Source organism: Chenopodium quinoa, unplaced genomic scaffold (genome assembly GCF_001683475.1).
Source record: "Chenopodium quinoa cultivar QQ74 unplaced genomic scaffold, ASM168347v1, whole genome shotgun sequence".
Lineage (NCBI taxonomy): Eukaryota > Viridiplantae > Streptophyta > Magnoliopsida > Caryophyllales > Amaranthaceae > Chenopodium > Chenopodium quinoa.
Genome location: NW_018742616.1, coordinates 2,507,963 through 2,528,650, shown reverse-complemented (window position 1 = coordinate 2,528,650; position 20,688 = coordinate 2,507,963). Strand labels below are relative to the sequence as shown.

General features: G+C 36.9%; 1 protein-coding gene across 2 annotated transcripts in view; it reads right to left on the bottom strand.

Annotated features, from left to right (window-relative positions):
• Positions 1-4,716: 4,716 nt before the first annotated feature.
• The window catches only part of LOC110721618 (DNA-directed RNA polymerase III subunit 2-like), a 37,987-nt gene continuing 22,015 nt past the window's right edge, over positions 4,717-20,688 (bottom strand). For both annotated transcript variants that reach the window (XM_021900804.1, XM_021900805.1), the window contains 10 exons: positions 19,126-19,247; positions 18,690-18,825; positions 18,483-18,613; positions 11,092-11,217; positions 10,961-11,016; positions 8,191-8,261; positions 6,743-6,827; positions 6,559-6,662; positions 5,403-5,531; positions 4,717-5,261 (listed from right to left, as the gene is read on the bottom strand). In XM_021900804.1, coding sequence (XP_021756496.1) covers positions 5,211-5,261; positions 5,403-5,531; positions 6,559-6,662; positions 6,743-6,827; positions 8,191-8,261; positions 10,961-11,016; positions 11,092-11,217; positions 18,483-18,613; positions 18,690-18,825; positions 19,126-19,247 — 1,011 coding nt within the window. In that variant the 3' untranslated portion in view covers positions 4,717-5,210. The remainder of the gene's footprint in view (positions 5,262-5,402; positions 5,532-6,558; positions 6,663-6,742; positions 6,828-8,190; positions 8,262-10,960; positions 11,017-11,091; positions 11,218-18,482; positions 18,614-18,689; positions 18,826-19,125; positions 19,248-20,688) is intronic.

Genomic DNA, 20,688 nt, shown 5'->3' with positions numbered 1-20,688 from the left:
TTAGGATAAAATGGATTTTTAATTTATAATATCAACCCTTTTACTCCAATCTCTTTTTTCACCTTGATCATTCAACGCATAGTTTTAAGTAGATGAATATGTCAAAAAAAAAAAAAAAAAAAAAAAAGTGGATGATAGTCGTGTCATACACGATTTTTTTAATAGAATGATTGGTATATTTATTGTCATCTTTATCTCTATAAAACTTAATATTCTAATTTTTCAATAAATTCTATTGGCAAAAATAATTTATATTATGTAAACTATTAAAAATAAGCTTTTTTCCCATTCTTCGGATATTTACAGAAACTCATATTTTTATAAATATTTTTTAATATTAAATCACCATTCGTTGTTTCAATTGAATGTAATTTATCAAATCTAATTAGTAAATTTTACTTATGAGTCGATGGAAGTTTTTAAGGTATTTAACTGGTTCAATATTATAAGATGTAATGGGGTATTAAAAACAATTTCCTTTTTGTCCCATAATAATTGACAATACTTTTGTCACTATTCAAATACTCACTTTAACAATAATCTTTTAATAACGTTTTTAAAAAAATGTATCTTGAAATATGTTGTTAAATGCGAAGTATGTATTAATTAAAAGTTAAGTACTACCTTTGCTTTGCTGAGTCTTACTCAGTTACTGTAAAATACGCAAATTTAAGAAAAATAAAAAGGAAAAATATTCACAAATATTGACAATTTACTTCTAATAATTCCAACTATGTTACGACTTTGCCTCAGTGGTCCCAATGACCGATAACCTGCTGGAAGGGTATTTTTTTGTTTTATAAAAGCCACGCACGTTTAGCACGTGATTGGTGTAATATTAAAAAATAAAAAAAGAATAATAAAAAAACAAAAACCATTCCAAGCCACCTCCTCCCCTTCCCCCATTGTGAAACCCTAGGCCAACCCCCAGCCCACAGGAAACCCCCGAAAACGGCCGGCTAACCCTCCCAACCCCCAAAGCAACACAGTCAATCCACCCCCACCCCCACCCCCTAAACCAATCTCCTCTCTTCCTTCCCCCCTTCGCCGGAAAATCAAAAAGAAAAAAAAAGAAATTAAGTGTCACTCCAACGCTCCCACTCCCTTCCCCACCCTCGAAACCGCCCATGGGGCCGAATTTGGGGTTGGGAAGGGAGGAGGGTCGGTTTCGACTATTGAGAGGTTGTTTTCGAGGGAAGGTGGGTGGTTTGACGGGTGGAAGTGGGCCAACTAGGGTGGTTTTGGGGGTTAGGAGGGGTCGATCGGTCATTTTCGGGGGTTAGGGGAGGCAACCGACTACTTTTTGATGGGCTAGGGGTTGGCCCTTGGGTTTCGCGGTGGCGGAAGGGGAGGGGTTGGTGGCTGTTAAGATTTTTGTTTTTGTTTTTTTTTTAAAATTTTAGACCAATCACATGCTGACATGTGTATTAGTTACCTGTTACAACAAGTCGTTGACTTGGTGTGGACCGGTTGAGATCACTAGAGGCAAACTAACCCCATAGTTGGGATTATTAGATAATAAAACTTAGTTGAGATTATTAGAAGTAGATCGCCATAGTTGGGATTATTAAAGTATATTTATCCAAATAAAAATGGGGATCATACATGTAGGTATTTTTGTACTCCGTATTAAAAAGAGGAAAGATAGAGAGTACGAGATTTATTGAATAAAATTGGGTCCCACAAAATATGGTTGTAGATGATAAAAAAAAATGAATAAAAGTTGTCATAAAAATGAGTAAAACTGAAAAAAACGGATAAAAACGAAAAGTGGGTAAGACTTTAGAAAAATGAGATAGTTATATCAATTTTTTTTTAATAATCTATACTATTATTTAATTACTAGTTTTGTGCCCAGTGCGATACCTGACAGACTAAAATTGTATCACCTAATCAAAAGTAATTCCTAAGTCCTCTAACTAAAGTAGATATAGAAGTAGGGTCAAATTCACAGGGAAACAATGTTCTTTTACTCTTAATTAACTATTATAATCTAAATTATCAGGTAACTAATTTGTATTTGTATGGATTAAACTAATAATAAAACTAAGCAAATAAATCAAAGGAATAATCAATAATAAAGAGCTCTAGGGTATAGGTTCACCAATAAATAATACTCTAGGGTAAACATAACAATCAATTATCAATGTATAAATTAACCAGATTATAAAGGGTTGTCGCTACGTATTATAATCACATAAATCTTCTTCTTCCTCATCTTTCCGGGGAGATCGATTGGTCTCAATCATGTAGAGAATGTAGGCTAGAGAGGGAGCTCGGGGATTCGATTCACTGGGCTAAGTAGACTTTCTGAATAGGGTGGAGGCTATCTACCGGTATTAAATCTCATCTCTCGAATCTCGACCTAACCATTTATAGATTAACATGCCTATTGAAACTAAGCCTAAACATTAATTATTATCTCTCGAATCAATATTGCAAAACTCATACAATTAAACCAGACCTAATCTAATTGCATAGCATTAAATCAATCAATAGGAAATTAATCAATCAACAATAATAAATTACCCCTTCGTATTATTCATGGATCCCCACAACCCTAGAAATAAACTACACAAATATAATTAAAACTAAACTAATCAAGGTAATTAAAGAAACATAATAAAAACAATAATTATAAAACTAATAAGAAAGCAATTAAAATAAGCATAAAATAAACAAGAATGAAACAAAGATGATAAATTTACTATCGAACTGAAAGAAAGAAAAATATACTATCGAACTGACGAAAATCCGAACTTGTGAAATAATCAAATACTTGAAATAACAAAGCAATAATAAGATCTAAAATTGAAAGTAAGGAAAACTATAAACTAAAAGTCAACTAAACTAATTAATGGAAGCTAATTCAAGAAAGACCAAAGTATACTTAAAAAAATAATCTAAAGCTGCTACCTAAAACAAATCTAAAAGCATGATAAGCCTATATACTACTACCGCCTACCGACACAACAAATCCAAGTGGGCCTAAACAACAAGCCCACTATGATGAAGCAAACTGACAGCTCGCCCGGCAGTTCTGATTTCGGGCCTTATTGCTCGGTCCGCAATTTCCTTCTTCTTAATCTAACTTGGACTTGTAACAAAAATTAGTACTCCAAACGAACCGAACCCTTAATCACCGAATCAAAATTAATTAGCTCGACTTTGGACTTTAAATATACGGTCATAAAATACGATCAAACTCCAATATCTTCGTAGTGGCACAATAAGCTCGGAAATTAACATAATTCTGCAAATTCCTACAAAATAATACCAACTCTACAAAAACACTAGAAAACGTATATTAGTAAATAAAAATAGCTCCGTAGAGCTCAAATAAGCACAAATATGACCGTGGGACGGGGAATAAAAATATATATAAAATAGACTTATCAATACCCAGGTTGTTTATGGAATTTTAAAATAAAACTTTTTATGTAAAATATATATGTTAGTTGAATCACTTCTTGTCCGTTTATGGGTAAATTATGGATTAGTATTCACTTGACAAGCTTAAAAAATTAGAAGTAATAATGTACAACAAAAAAGAACGGTAGTCTAAAGCTGTGATCTCTTTTCATTTTTTCTGAACATCTAAGGAAAGGCTGGTTGCATGTTAAGAATTAAGAGAATAGTTACATATAGTAACAGGTCTCTTTGATTTTTTTTTTCTTTTGTACCTCTCTAGATCCGTCATTTGTATAGAAATATTGGTATTTTATTGAAAATAAATTTCTAATTAAACCAAAAGTTTTCTAAGATAATTTTTTTATCATACTAAATCATCCAAATTTTATTGAAAATAAAACACTAAAATAACTTCTTTTATCCTACTGAATCTATCAAACTTTTTTTTATCCTATCCTACAAAAAATATATTTAAATAAATCCTATGTGTCATATTAATAATAAATTGTCGCCTACTCGGCGCGACACTTGGCGAAAAACTAGAATGCCAAGTGTCACTGTCTCGTGGCCTGGCTAAAAGTTTAGCTTTATACTAGATTAGTCTCGTGCGATGCACGATTTGATTAAATAATTTTTTTAAAATTTGTTTATTTTTTCATACCAAAATTAAAAACAAAAATATTCCCAAAACAAATAAAACGTCAATTTTTTTTATTTTTTTAAAAATAGAGCTCATAGAAAAATTAAATGATGAAAAGGGTACCTGAGGAAGAAAAAATTGAAACATTATTGTTAAAGAGAATGGACCGTTTTTCAGAATTTGATAGTAATAATAATGCAGTTGATCAAAATTTTAATAAAATAAAATAAAAATTACAAAATGATGACGTCATTTATAGTTTTGAAGAGAATTTTTAATGACAACATAACATGTGTCTAATCTTAAAATAGAATGATATCAGCGGTTACTACTTTAGTATTAGTTATAGATATTAGTTATATGATATATTTAAAGTTTAACTATTTCATTGACATGTGGGTTAAGTTTGTGTTAAAATCATAATTTGATCCAACAATCTAAATTGTAGGTAGGGTATTAAGGTAGGTAGGATCGTACAATCCTACTTGAATATAAATAATGAAGGGTAGATTCTTAATACAAACCTACATCCTAAGTATTCAATCTATATTAGTATATTAAAGGCAAAATTGCACTAATTGACACCAACTTTGAGAAGCTATCTACTCATTATCATCCCTATGGTATCACAAATTCACTAGTCCAACTACTGATAACAAAAAAAGTAACTGAATGCGTTCTTTATTGATTTTTTTTTGGCTGAATAACTAAGTATCAAAGTCATACAAAACTGGCAAACTATTCCCGTAATGCTAAAGAGAATAGTAAGTGATGCAAACATCATATATATACACGACTATTTCAAAGATCAGTGTCTACAAAACTCCTAATACGAGCATACGGCAACACACCCTCCAAGAGTCGTCCCTGGTTGAATGCAGGGGTTTACTGTGCTGCATCTGTCCTGAATCTATCCTCCCTGGTATGATACAGCAACATTTGGTCACAATAGAGAAAATCCTGGTTCCCGCGATTGATGTATTTGGACACTAGACCACATTCCAGAAGGTAAATTGGTCAAATGCACCATTTTTCCTGATGTTGCTACACTCATTTCTTTCACAATATTCCGCTCATTAGCTGATGGAGCCAATGCCATATTGATATCATTACAATATTGCATCTCAGAGCACAATTGTTTTCAGAGATAGTAAACAAATCAAACATCGGACAACTTCAAACGAGGAACTATGTTCATCGATTGGAGTTCCTGCACAGAAGAGATGTAACTTGTCAAAAATACTTTACTAGAAACATGTTCAGTCACAATTAAACAATAAAGAATTACTGTTACATTTATATACTTCGTAAATTTTTGAGGCACTGGGTTGCATGGGGGAGTGGAATTTACCTGAAACAGGAGCTTGCAAGCATAGGGCAATTTCATGGTGGATATATTTTCCCCATTTTTACAAGCACTGCAAATACCAGCTTTCAGTTTATGGTTGTAATATCCCAACAATCCGCATGATCTACAAACCTGCACAGATTAAGGATGAATGGGAGTTAAGCAAAAGTGCAGCATGCAATCTAATGACAGATCATATGAATTATACAGCCACAGAAAAAATGTTTTAATTCAACACTGGTAATAGCTGATCCTGGAGAACTTCCATCCAATATGAAGAATATATAAAAAAAAAAATTCCAACTGCCTCTCACCCCCTCCCTCTCCTGAGCAGAACATGGAATTTTTTAAGCATGTCAAGAAGTAGAACATAAATATTTTTTAATAATAGAAATTCAGCAGATTTCTACGCTATGTACATGGATATTCAATATTCTGTATTCATTCTAACTTAAAACTCTAGAAACAAATGGCTCTTCTTATTGCGTTTTCTGACTATTAGTCTTTTAAAGATTTATGTCACTGATCAACTGAAAGCACTTGATGTTTAGTCCCTCAACGCGAATAACAATCCAGCTTTGTAGACTGAGATAACCAGAAGAGAACTTGGTGAATAGCTAACATGAGATAGCCCCAAAAGCAAAGGGGAATCAAATGCTTACTCAACTTCACTGGAGAAGACGGGAAAAAACCCATTATATTGATGCTGGAGGTGAAAAATCAAAACCCACTTATCCTTTCATTTATCCCTGACAAAAGCTCCACTATTTCATCTTATTCAAGAGCTGATGTATCTCTTACTGGAATACATCAACTGAAGAAAATTTTGTGTGCATCTCTCACATTGGATTAAATATACCATTTCCAGAAACCCTTTTAAACTGAATAAAATCTAAGGCAATCTCTCAAATTTGCATGGATAAAATCCCAATATTGTCCGGTACATTGAACACCCTTAGTTATGGAACATTAACGAAAACACAAGAAGAGAGCAGAGCTTTCTCTTTGCAACAAGCTAGAATGAGGAACTAGATGGTCCCACAATATTATTACTCAGTAAATCAACTAGATAGCATCCCACATTTACTAGGATAAAGTGATATCCATGTAGAATGAGAATAGACAGCAACAGGTTCTAATTTCAAACATATGAACTTGCCTGAACTTGAAAGGGATCACTTGAGATCATCAAGCGTTCATAAATCAGATTGCTAGCACCATAAGCTATCAAACAATCACGCTCCATTTCGCCAACCCTTAATCCTGAACAGATATTTGGTGTCAACGAAAACAGAACTTTTAGCAGTTTATAAAGAGCACAGTTATATTAGTAATTTTAGTACCTCCATTTCTAGCTTTCCCTTCAGTTGGTTGCCTAGTTAAGATAGCACGAGGACCAAAGCCTCGCGCATGCATTTTATCCAACACCTGTTTGCACCAAAAAATGGCGCAATTAGTAGCAAAACTTCGGTACCAGAACACGCCACAAGAAACTAGAATTGTTCATGAGCACAAGAGCAGGAATATAGTACTCAGTATTAAAAACCAAAATCTTTGATGGTAAAAAAGATCGCGAATAGATTACAGAAAGATGTGCATCCAATTCATGAACACAAAACGAAAAGAGATTTTTTTTCCTTTTCCTATTTTTATTCCTGGGGTAGGGGTGGGGGTGGAAAGAGAAATGAAGATGATAGAGGAAACTACAATGAGAGGGATCAGAATTCCAACAAAATAGAGAGAAAAGAAAAGGCTAAATCAAGGAAATCAGTGTATTAATAGTACTCAAAGTCAAAACAGGTAATAAAAAAAGGAGGGAATACTACTAGCTAATAAGGATGCCAAAGAAGACAACTAATCATAATCAATCCTATTCCCCTCTAACCAAAACACCCATAATAGCATAAAAGTAAACTGCCCAAAAACTTTACGCCTCTTAAAATCTAAGGTACTACACCCAAATACTTCCTCCGTTTCTCTCTAGATGCACCATTTATTTAAAACGGAAATATCATAAAAATTGCATCATTTTCTTATCATGGTTTTTTTACAGGACCTATATGCCCCTACTTTTCACGTGGTGACCAATTCCCAGTTGCCTTAATTCATGTAATCTTCTTTGCTTAGAATACCCTTCACAGACCCCTACTTTTTCTCCTAATTTATTGTGCCAATAAGAAACGGTGCAACTAAATAGAAATAGAGGTAGTCTTTCTAAACCCTAGAATCCTGAACCACAGAAAATCTACTTTACCATTACAAGAAGAGGTCCCCTTTCTCTCCAGTAGAAAGCCACAGATTCCATGCATGAGGAGGTAACATCTCTTCATATAGGAAAGTTCAAAAATGTATTGAGTTTTACCAAACCAGCGACCTGCTTAAGAACCCAGTCTCCTAAAAAAGGCGGTGATAGGGAAAGGTCCTAAGTTAGGAGTTCTATCTAGGAAGCTATAAATTGACAAGTAAAGAAACTCATGAATAAGTCAACTAACTTGTCTTGCGAGCCAAACAAAGATGATCAAGGTATAGAAGTGGGGAGAGAATAGTAGAAGGTTATTTTACCTTCCTACTAAGCTGTGCAGAGCATTTATATAAGTCACTATAGAAGCATGGGAATCAACTTTACAAACAAATCTGGGGACGGGGGTTGCGGAAGAGGGTGGGGGGGGGGGGGGGGGGGGGGGGGGGGGAGGGGGATAGGAGAAAAAATTACTGCAATCAGCACATTTTCATTGTATGAAGTAGATTTCATGCACAGTAAATAGTTGTCAAAAGATTCAAATAATCTCACCATGTGTTTTAATTTTTGATAGTAAATTGGCCCCATGAATATATATGCTTGCAGTGGTTCTCCAGTTATGCCTGAAGCAAAAGTAAGAAAATTAAACTTACATTCATACTATAATAATTTGCAGACATGAGGTATCATGGTCTTACGCAACTGTATTGCCTCAATATTATAAACACATTCAAATTCACGAACATGCATAAAAGAAACCAGAGCTTTTATTCCTTTATAGCTAAAGTTGTCATAGTTTACTATTTTCCAATCTTCAAGATGCATCTTAAACAAATGCAAAAAAAAAAAAAAAAAAAAAAAAAAAAAAAAAAAAAAAAAAAGTTTTCAAGATGCATCTTAAACAAATGTAAAAAAAAGTTCAACGCGCACTGAAGTAATAAAGTTCCTGCAACGCCTAGATGCGCCTCATGCGCCTTGCCTAGAGCAAAAAAAAATACTCTACCTTAATCGCCTAGCGCCTAGGGGCGCCATTTTATACAGTCTTAAACTACTCTGTTTGTGCATGGAATATAATTCATGCAAATAGTAAGTTTTCATCCTAATCAAATCTATTAGTCTTTTTTAGCAAATAGTAAGTGTGTTCTTTATATATTCTTACAGTTGCTTTAGTACTACTATGGCAACGGAATTCTCTTAAACCTTTTCATTTTATCCAAACAGTATAAAAAGAGACCCACTTTAGACTAACTCACCCATTTCCCTAATTTCAGTTGCTATAATAAGTTAGAATATAAAATAAAAAATAGAGGTTGAACTACCTATATTGCGATAAAAAAGAATTACCTAAAACAGGTTGTATTATGGATTTGATGAATATGCAATAATAGAAAAGACAAGAAGAAAATGAGACAAACCAACTGATAAGAGGAAAATCACTTTATAAAAAAAGCAGTTGTTATTTTTATAAAAATAGATAAATATCAATAATAATTCTTCCTTTCAATTTCAGTTCAGACTTCCAAATACATAATTTTACAATGGAACTCATATAAGGGATTGAAAACAATACTAAACTCTCAATCAAGAAACTTATCCCTAATGGAATATTCAACTTTTTAAGGACAACAGTAAATGAAAACACATTGTATGAAAAGTGACGAGTTAATATAGCTTCTAGCTCTCAGGATACGTATATGACAAATAAAAGTTTGTTTAATAAAACCTTCTTTTATTATCAAGCCAATTTAAGTGTTTGTGAAGTTGACTTTAGACATGATGGGTAAATGATGGTGGATGTTTCTTCTTGAGCCCCATCCTGTTTGGTATAATGTCATCAACAGCAAGCATGTCTTATGTTGAACCGCATCAGAGGCTCAGGATGCAGAAGGGTGACTCAGAAGCATGTTTTATCCAAAAGGTTTCTTCACTTTTTCAATCCTTTAGTAAGGTTCAAATTAGCAAATGGAAATCAGAGTCACTTTTGAGAGGACGTTTGATTAAGAGAGCAGCCTTTATGTGTCTACCAGAGCAAGATATTTGCATTTTAGAAGATCACCCCATGATTGAAAATTAGAGGTGCTTGCTTCTAATTGTGACCAATAAGTTTATGAATTAAAGGATATGGAAAATCCAGGGCATAAATGGGAACCTATCTGGGGCCTTTTCATGCATAATCTTTCTATCTTGTCTTAGTCCCCTAAATACCCAACTGATCTATCAGAAAATTTCACGAAGGCCAACATTCCTCTTAAGGTGGGAGCTTTCACTTGGACACTATCATTGCAACAGATAAATAAATATGATAATGCTCCAAAAACAAAGGTTGGGGTGTGTGTAATCTCACCTTACATTCATTTGCTTTGCCGAGAATATGTAGATTATGTTCACATGTTTTCCTTAATAGCAAGTTCGCTTGCCACCAACAGAGGAGATTATTTGAGGAGTATGAAGACAATTGGGTTAGTCCTTTCTTAAATAAGAGATTGGATACAAGCTTTTGGGGGGTGTGAAAGAGCGAAATTAATCACTGAAAAAGCACACAAGAAACACAATTTTAATATTTGAGAGTTAAGAGAAGGCAAAGAGTTAAGAGAAATTGTGAGCGTTGTATCCGAAAAATCAATTAGGGTATAAGAGGCTACGCAATTTCAAGAAAGACTTTGAGTGAAGCCCAGATTTGAGAGAAGACCTCTTTAGAGGTGCATGAGGAAAAAATGGTTATAGGGAACCGTGCTAGGTTTTGCAATTCTAACTGGGCCTAGGAAGACTTTCTCACAAATATTTCTCTTGCACTTGTTTTACTCATTGTTATACTTTTTTGAAGCTCCATAAATTGTTACAAAACAGTTCTTACTGTAATAAATTACCTCTTGTAGCCTTTCACCATGAAAAACAAGAACCAATTGGAAAGACACAAGGGGGAAAATAGAGGGTAACTTTTCAATATCATGTTTTTTAGCTGAATAACACTAGCAGTAAACAATGAAATGAAAGCTCTTTAAAGCTGTGGACATTGAATCTATATTGGTAATAAAATTGATAAGCAAGTCAGTGACAATTTCGAAGTTAACAATTTGGTAATGAAAATTGTCTCAACGCTTGGGAAAAATAAAAACAGGCACAAAAATTTGTAAGAATATATTATATAGTACATGAAATATAACAGCTTCAGATTTCATATTCGAAATAAATAATGTCCAAGATATTGTAGAATGTTGTCACTTGACAGAAAAACTAATGGATATAAGAAAGAAAAAAAGCAAGAGAGAGGTCAGAAATACAGATCTCATGATGTAAAAAGGTTTAGAAGGACAATAATAACCTGAATAGAGGAAATCTTTGCCGCTGTAACTGAATCCATGCTTCACTAAGGTCTCACTGGGAAAATGCACAAACTAAATTCAGAAGACATCTTGGGAAAACCAAAACTCTATCATACAAGTGAAACAAAACCTTATATCTTCAACTTTGTCGGCATGGCCACTTGGTTCACCAAAGGCACTTCCATAGTGATATCTGCCGCATGAAACTCCAGCTTTACCTCCCAGAAGCTCAATCATCTTCCCTACAGTCATTCGACTGAAAAAAAACAAAGCCACACAAGCACATTATATATAAATAGATTACAATCAAGCATAAGATGCCCGTCTAAATGATCAGTTTACAATACACGCATATTAAGCAAGATATGTTACCCTACCAAAGATATAAATCATGTAAACATGTCCAATATCAGTTCATATTCTAGTCATGTCCAACATCACATGATGTATACTATATAGATTGTTGAACAATAATGATTACAACAACATCGAACAATTTTCTCCATGCTCTCCAAAACTTCTAAAGCATTATTTGCCAAGTGCACCAACATATATATTCAGGCATCCCTTTCTCACTATTTTTTTCTTCACACACACACACACACACGACTCACACAATTAAGTTACTTTGAAGACATGCTGAAAGTGATTTTTTCTGCCTTTTGAACATAGAGAATTTTGCCAAAGAGGCAAAAGCAACAGAACTAGTACGAGGACATAAAGCCAAATAAAAATTATAGGAGTAATATTACATCAATAACAATCAATCAGATAAAGTATATAAAGCCTTGCCTAAACCACCAAATTCTTGCTACCTTAACTGTATTGAACTGATTCCAGTTAAACTCCAGTAACTAAAAAAAAAAAAACGATTTTCTATCCAGCCAATTAGGCCCACCCAATCCCCCAAAAACTAACATTCATCCTCTTCTCCACCTTCAAACTCCGACATTAACCTCAATTCAATCCTCACTCACACAATCCAGCAAAACCCTTTTATCCTAATTAGTAGTAATTACAAATCATAATTTAGTGAATCCTACAATTCCATGTTCGAATTCAGGGCTTCGTTTACATTGAGCTATAAGACACAAACCTTCTTTTTTTGGGGTGAAAAGGAGGGGAAGGGGAGGGGGTGATATTTCAAGATTTTGTTTCAATACTGAATTGTGAAATGGCAAGTTGCAAAGTTTATTGGATGAGATTAGGATGACCCCAGTAGCAGAGAGAGAGAGAGGGGAGAGACAGACTGAGTAGTGATTTTTATTGGGGGTGAGTATATTATTGCTATTTATGGGTCAATTTGCAATGGGCTACCATCTTGCCCTGAACCTTTTATCCTTCCAAGTAGTTTATTGGTGTAAATGACAGGGAGAAATGTGACCTCTCCTCTGCACTCCCAGCACAACCAAATAATTATTAAAATAAAAGATCCTTCACTGCACAAAGAAAGGCAACAATACCAAAACCTTAATCCCAAAAGGATAGGGTCAACTACATGAATGAAGAAATTATCTCTTGCGCCATCAAAAACCTTTTCTTGCATTCACTTCAATCTAATACAATTGTGCTATGTGCTTATACAAACCCATTTCCTACATATCGTTTTAACTTCCTCCATAATCAAAACTTTGCACTTCAGATCCTACATTACATGTCCTTCTATTTATATGTAATGAAAAACCATACACAACTATAACAAGAGCAATCTAAAGAAACACCATGGTCTGGCCAGCCCCATTCTAATCAGCTGCGGAGGATCCCGGCCGTACAAGATCTTAAATGGGGTCATTTGAGTTGAAGAATGGGTGGCGGTATTGTATGAGTACTCTGCCCATGGTAACCACCGTGCCCATGACTTAGGCTGCTCTCCTGCGAAGCACCGAAGATAAGTCTCAAGCCTTTTGTTCACTACCTCAGACTGCCCGTCAAATTGGGGGTGATACGACGTGCTTCGTTTGAGATCTGTACCTTGCAAAAGAAACAATTCCTTCCAAAATGTGCTCACAAACACTCGGTAATGCTACTAGGCACACCGTGCAACCGCACCACCTCTCTCACAAAATCTCAGCCACACCCAAGGCGGTGAATGGATGTTTGAGCCCCAAAAAATGAGCATACTTCGACAATCGATCGACCAAGACCAATATAGTATCAATCCCCTTAGATTTCGGCAAGCCCTCGATGAAGTCCATTATAATATCTTCCCACACTCGTTCCGGTATGGGTAAGGGTTGCAACAGCCCCGACGGAGATTGTTGTGAGTGCTTGTTGCGTTGGCAAATCACGCACTCTGTGACATATGCCGCTATTTCACGCCTCATCCCTACCCAAAACCACTCTCTGGCCATCCTCAAATAGGTCTTGGTTTCGCCCTCGTGACCACCCTCCGGAGAATCATGACCATCGCTTCGTGGTGGAGATTCGTGGAATCACTAATCGACCCTTGTATAACAGGTGGTTGTCGTCCACCATATAACCTACGCTTCCTTCTCCCTTCTCAATCTCCAACTTCAGTTTTTGTATCCCCCCATCCTCTCGAATTTCCTTCTCTAACGACTCCCAATTCACTCCTTGTACAGCAATTAGGGCCCCTAATTCCGAGTCCTCTTCATCCTCGCCCCGCCTTGACAGAGTGTCGGCCACCCGATTGGCCACCCCAGGTTTATACTGAATTTCGAAATAAAATCTGATTAGTTTTCTTACCCACCGCTGATACTCCATGCCCAATTCTCTTTGTTGTGTGATGAATTTCAGACTTTGTTGGTCACTCCGTACGATGAATTTCCTTCCTAAGAGGTAAAGCTTCCACTTTTGTATGGCCAAGCAAACCGCCATGAGTTCCTTCTCGTAGATCGATTTATTTCGACCATCCGGCCCCAAAACCTTGCTGAAATACGCCACCAGCCTCCCCTCCTACAGCAACACCGTGCCAAGACCATACCCATATGCGTCCGACTCTACCACAAAAGGCTTGGTGAAGTTCGGCATTAGCAGTACGGGTGCGGATGTCATAGCCAGTTTCAGCTTCATAAACGCCTATTCCGCCGCTTCGGACCACCCAAAATTATCCTTTTTGAGTTGGTCGGTAAGTGGTTGAGCAATTTGAGCGTAGTGGAAGATGAATTTCTATAATACCCAGTGAGGCTTACAAAACCTCTTAAGTCCCTTAAAGACTTGGGTGTGGGCCACTTAAGCATGGATTGGACTTTTTCTTGGTCCACAGCTACTCCCTCCTTTGAAATAAGGTGGCCCAAGTAGGCTACCACTTCTTTACCAAATTCACATTTTTTAATGTTAGCAAATAGAGAGTGTGATCTAAGAATTGCTAGCACCTCCTTCACATGGAAAACATGCTCCTCCTTGCTTGAATTGTACGCAAGTATATCGTCAAAAAACACGAGAACAAATTTGCGTAAAAATGGACGAAATACCTCATTCATTAACGATTGAAATGTAGCCGGGGCATTCGTTAACCCAAAAGGCATTACTAAGAACTCGTAATGGCCCTCGTGTGTACGAAACGCCGTCTTGTGGGTGTCTTCCGGTTGAACGAGAATTTGATGGTAGCCGGCTTGGTGAACACTTGGGCCCCATTCAACTCATCTTAAGAGCTCATCGATCATCGGTATGGGATACTTGTCGCGAACGGTTTCTTTGTTAAGTGCCCGGTAATCCATGCAAAAGTGCCATGAACCATCTTTCTTCTTTACTAATAAAACCGGACTAGAAAAAGGACTTGTAGAGGGCCGTATGATTCCGGCCATTAGCATTTCCCCAATTAGTTTCTCAATCTCGTCTTGTAGAGCACTATAGAATGTTCGTGCCCTCTAGTAGGGGGTAATCCTTTGGGTTCTTCAAAAACACCCTTAAATTCATCCGACACTTCCCGTCAAAATGAAGGTACCTCACCTTCTATTTCTCCTTTCTCCCCTTCCAACCTGTTCAATTCGACCAACAGTCCCTTTTTTTGTTTCTTGAGGGTCTTGATCATGGCCTTGAGGGCGATGCTGGTTCTTTCTAAGCTCGGGTCTCCCTTCACGGTTACCATCTTCCCTCCCTCTGAGAAACTGATCTCTTGTAGCTTCCAATTGGTCAACACCGTCCCCAATTTTTCTAACCATTGCACTCTGAGAATAACAGAGTTTCCTAATTAGAGTGGCAAAAATTCTTCCTCAATTTCCACATCTTCACTAAGTTTCAGCCTAACTCCCAAACATTGCCCCCTACCCTTGATGTTTTCGCCATTTCCCAACTAAACACCAAAGGCCGCATCTCTAGTGATCTCCAACTCAAGATTTTTCACGGCTTGCAACGATATGAAGTTGTGTGTTGCCTCGGGATCGATCATCACTACCAAGCTCTGCCCTTTTATCTCGCCCTTAAGTCTCATGGTCTTAGGATTAGTCAATCCTACAAGTGAATTGATGGAAATAACAACTGGTATCGCCTCTTCCTCCTCGCCGAAATTCTCCATGGCGGAAAATTCACCACTCTCTTCTTCCTCCACGAGGAGTACAATTAGTCCCTTCGCCGTCCAAACATAGGTGGGCCCTATTTAGCGACCGTCACACTTAAAGCACAGGCCCTTGGCCTTCTTGTCTTGAATTTCCCTCGCCCGCTGAATTGAGTGGAGCTGGGTTGTTACGGGGTTGAAAGGTGGAAGATGGGTAATTAACTGTGGAACTTTGTGGGGTTGGGTTAATTTGTGGGATAGTTCGGTTGGAATTTGTGGGTTGATAATTGGTAATGCCAACTCCTAGCAAGGTAAAAGCTGACTTCGGTTTAAGTCAGAGTATGGGCCGGGTTTAGAATAAGCCCCACCCGGTTTCGTTCTTCCACCCGTATTGCAAGATCCATTGCGTCTTCTAGGGTTAACAGATTCAACGTCTGGAACTCTGCCCTTATATCCTCCTTGAGCCCATTAACAAATTGCCCCTACATAATACTCTCTGGGACGTCGGCCAACGGCGAAGCTTTCTCGATAAACGTTCTCCGGTACTCCACCACCGTGCATGTCTGGGTCGCCGCCAACCACTATTTGTGGAGGGTTCCCGTGATCACTGGCTGGAACGAGGTAAGTACGCGCATCTTCATATCTTCTTAATTGATGACCGGCTGGCGACGGTGTTCCCATTGGTACCACCTCAACGCATCACCGTCCATAGCCACGACCGCTGCCTGTAATTTTTCCACCTCCGTGAGTCGATAGAATTGAAAGTATTGTTCCCCCCGCAAGATCCACCCATTAAGGTCCGTCAAACGTCGGCATATCAAGCTTCCTGTACGTACTTCCAGTTTCCACGGTTGTCATGGTGGTCATTGTGATGTCGGAATCCCCCTCCTGCTCCAGGGTCCCAATTACCAAAACGGATCCCGTGGATTCCACCGCCCTCGACACATGCTCCGCCTCGTCTTCCACCGTCACAGGTTGCTTACCCAGATCTTTAATGGTGGCTAAGACTCCTCGAAATTTTTCAAAAAAATTTGGCTTGGTTGCTTTTCATTAGAGCATTCTGCTGGTTCTGGTCGTTATGAAATCGATCTACTTGGGCCTCTAACCTCTGTCTAATGTCGTCAATGGTTTCTCGGTTTTTGCATGCTTCCTTTTCCTACTCTTCATCAGAATATGTTGGAGAGAATTTTCTCCATCTCCAACCTTGTCGCTTATCTCTTCCAACTGCTCTTCGAGTGCGGCTACTCGTTCAACGGTCACCATCGGGGCCGTCGGTGCCATGGATACCAACTGCAACGGACTAGCATGATACGACTGCAACAGACTAGCATGATACGAATAGTAAATAAGGTCGAAAGGTTGTTTGATTGATAAAGTTTAAGCTAGCGTAAAAGCGTCAATGGCTTTAGGCCATTACTCTCCAAGGATAAACTTCTCCCTTCTAGACCACTACTATTTATACTACTACTACATTGCAAGGATTGGCAAACAAGGCCTTAATTGCTACAAGTACTACTCTTGTCTTCTTCCTATTTTACCACAGTAACAACAAATAGCCAAGGTTGCTTGTCTGCCCTTTTTAACGGTCCTCTGTCTGCCTTGTAGTGGCCACGGCATGTTGTTGTTGGTTTGCTGCTGCTTCTTTTGTCGCCTGCTATAGGTTAAGATAGTGGGTGGTGGTAGTGGGTTCATTGCACACTCTCCAAAAACACCCTACACAACCCACCCCACCCCCCCCCCCAAAAAAAAAAAAAAAAAAAAAAAAAGATCTCCCTTTTCAAATTTTTTAGTATATATACCAAACTCTCGTAAACTAACATCAACCTGCCCTAAACATCGTAACAAGATGTAATTCTTATCCCTAAAAGAAAATCTTTATGGTTGCATTAGAACAATTAGGATATTCCCTAGAAGAAACACAGGGTTTTGCATTCACATAAATTTATTACCATAAACTGTTGGTTTCCCTTCCTTTTATACAGAAGCAATGATAACCAAATAGTTCCATTCTACCTTTGACATAAGCACATATTCAACTTAATTTAACTGATTTCTAGCTTAAGCAAAATGACAATTTTCCTTTTTTTTAATTTTTTATTTGGAACATTGTTTATCACTGGTGAAAAAAATTACAAGTAGGAAAATGAAGTAGGTAATAAAATTGCTAAGAGGTAAAGAACATAAGGAAGTGGACTTAAGTCCAAATTATTTACACAGAAGGTTTAGTGAAAAAATTATGTACGCCTTATTACAGCTATGTATTAAAGGTTTTGTTATTATCTTCGGTACTTCTCAAAGGGATAGAATATCATTTGTAGTCCATTTCAAAACCACATTCACTTTCACTGAAAAAAAATAATTTAAACATCTAACAGAAAATTATAGACTCCCAAAGATTTATCTTGGCCAAACACTGTAAGATGAAGAGAAGTAACATCATAGAGACAATGAAGAAGCGTACATTGAAAAAGAGAATATAGACTTCCACCAAAGAACTTTTTGGGAAAAAAAAAAATGTTTCATGTCATTTACACCCAAAAAAGCAAGAAATTATTTGCAATTTGAAATAGAATCCCAAGGAATAGGCATGCAAGTTGGCAGCCAAGATGATCTTCTCCTCTTATGCCTCCTAAAGAAGTCAACTGCAAATGATTATCAGAGTCCCAAACTCCCAACCCAATAGTTTCCTATATAGTTAACATGAAAAAGCTATTCCTCCATGTAAGAGCATATGCCCCCAGATTCCCCAATAACAATGCACAAAACACACAATTGGTAATAAATATGATTCCCCTCTGACAGTTAAACTTTCTATGAATACATTTCAGCAAAAAAGATTAAACTTGTGAGTTTGGTGTGATAAGCATCAACTTCTTCGGTTATCATCTACTCATACTATATTGTTTGGCAAAAGTAGAATAAAATTACTGTGACATCAACTAAAATAAATCAAAATTTAGAAGAAAAGCTTAGATGACTAAAGTCTAGGAAGGTGGTTCTCGTTCATTATATCAAATCTTGTCTACATCAAATCTTAGTGGAGGTGGTGTTGAGCAGAAGAATACCTTGGAAACCCATGGGGATTCATAATCAGATCTGGACATATGCCACGCTCAGAGAAAACAAAATCCTCTTGCTGAACAATGGTACCACATACACCTTTCTGCCCATGTCTGCTGCTAAACTTGTCACCAACCTGCAAGACAGAATCAGTGTATGTTTTAATATGACAAATGGATGTTGTATTGAAAAATGAACATAATTGCAGTTACCTCTGGACGACGAGTTTGGCGAATTATGAAATTTATACACATGTTGCTATTCTTGTCTGCGAAGAGTGCCACTCTATCTATCACTGAATTATCTCCAGCAAGACCACTAAGTTTGAAAGGTGTGGGCCTATACTCACTGGAGAAGCCATACCAAGTTACATCAAAATGTTACTATATCAGATTTTTAAAGTTTTAGGCATCCCATAATAACGTTCCACATAGTTAATACAGTAAACCATTTCACATAAGAAGATTTAGGAATGGACAAGAGGAAGAGGTAAAAAGAACAAGTGATTCATTAAAACCATGTGCTCCTTCACCATTCTCTACCTTTACTTTCCTAAAGAACCTTCCTTGAGATGGTTCTCCAAAGTAGCACATTATTTTGGGACAGGGCATAAATAAGCAACCGGAATAAAATGAAAAATCAAACAACCTATCTGGTATCACTCCTGAGGTGATTGGCCCCTTTGTAATCTTTGGTGTGGACTTGTTAACTAAGAAGTCATCTTGTCGAATGATTTGTCCAGGAGCAGCAATACCGTCATCATCCAATGCCTAAACAAGTAACAAAAGTTGCTTAGTGAAAAATGCTATAAAAGTGTAATTGTTATTTGGAAAAAAGATTACTTAATCTATATGAATAGAAAGCAGAAAATACATAGGAGAATTAGTCCTCATAGCAGCAGAAACTGATTACAAATTTGTAATCCACAAAGATGCTAAACAAGTTAGTTTATCCCAGAAAGCAGATCACAAGTTGGAATGGTTCCAGAGACTATTTGTGCACTCCGTTCTAACTATTAACTACAGGCACAACAGCATCATGATAAAGCCACAACATCTGCTTTGCCTTTAAACGACCAAAACACAAATTTACAACAATACAAAAAAGTACGACGGATCCAGGACTACCTGTACACAGCAAACAGCTGCCTCAAAATATTACTCACCATCTCACAATGAAGGAACGCAGGCAAGCACGACTGACTATTGGCACCACACAACATGCACATGTCCAGTGAAAGAGGAACCTGGCCTTCCAATAAATTTGTCAATTGGGAAGAGAGGATAACTAGGGATGTAAGCAAACCAAAGACTTGGAAGTTGAGCAGCCCAATAAATCCCTCAACCACCTCCTAGAATCCTCTACCTTCAATTAACCGAGAAAACCAAGGTGTTCATTTATTTCCCTATCACAATGATGTCTCCATAAATGAAGATCCCAACCATTGCAAGAGTGGAATAAGGAAATAGGAGTGTAAAGTAAAGTGGACAAGTTATATAATTGAGGGAAATAGACACAAAATGGCCACTCCCATCTCTAACATCCTCCCAAAATGTATATGTGTTAGCCATCATCTGTCTAATGTGTTGGCTATGAAAGCACAATGTATCATGTGTTAGGTCATGCCAACCCAAATGCCCAAGAGTGGGCTAAATTGGTTTAATGAGTAAAGATTTAATAAATAAATAAATAAATAAATAAATAAAAACAACAATATTGCCCACATCACCACCAACACAAAAAGGATATCTTAGCCTTCCAAATGATGAATACAACACGAAAGAGACAACTCCCACTCTTCCATGTCAATTTTGAAACTTATGATTAAACCAATTTCTACCAATATATAGCACTCCATTTAATATATCAGCACAAAACTTTCATAGAACCTTAAAAAAGTATACCCTAAATTTCTTCTTACAATGACTCCTGCAATATTCCAATATTTTACATGTAAGGGTGGAAATAACTCATACAACTTCCACTCTTCCATGTTAGTTTTAACACTTATGACACTAGCAAGTCTGGGTAGGGTCCAGTGTCCAATCACGGTCCTTTACCTTTTTTTTTCCCCCTGATTAATAATCGTAATTTTAGTGTACGATTGTATATAGCACGCAAAAATTTAAAAAACTAATACATAAGAGCATTAACAATTAATTTGACAAATCGTAAAACAATTATAAAACCGTCTGTAAGAAATATGCCTTG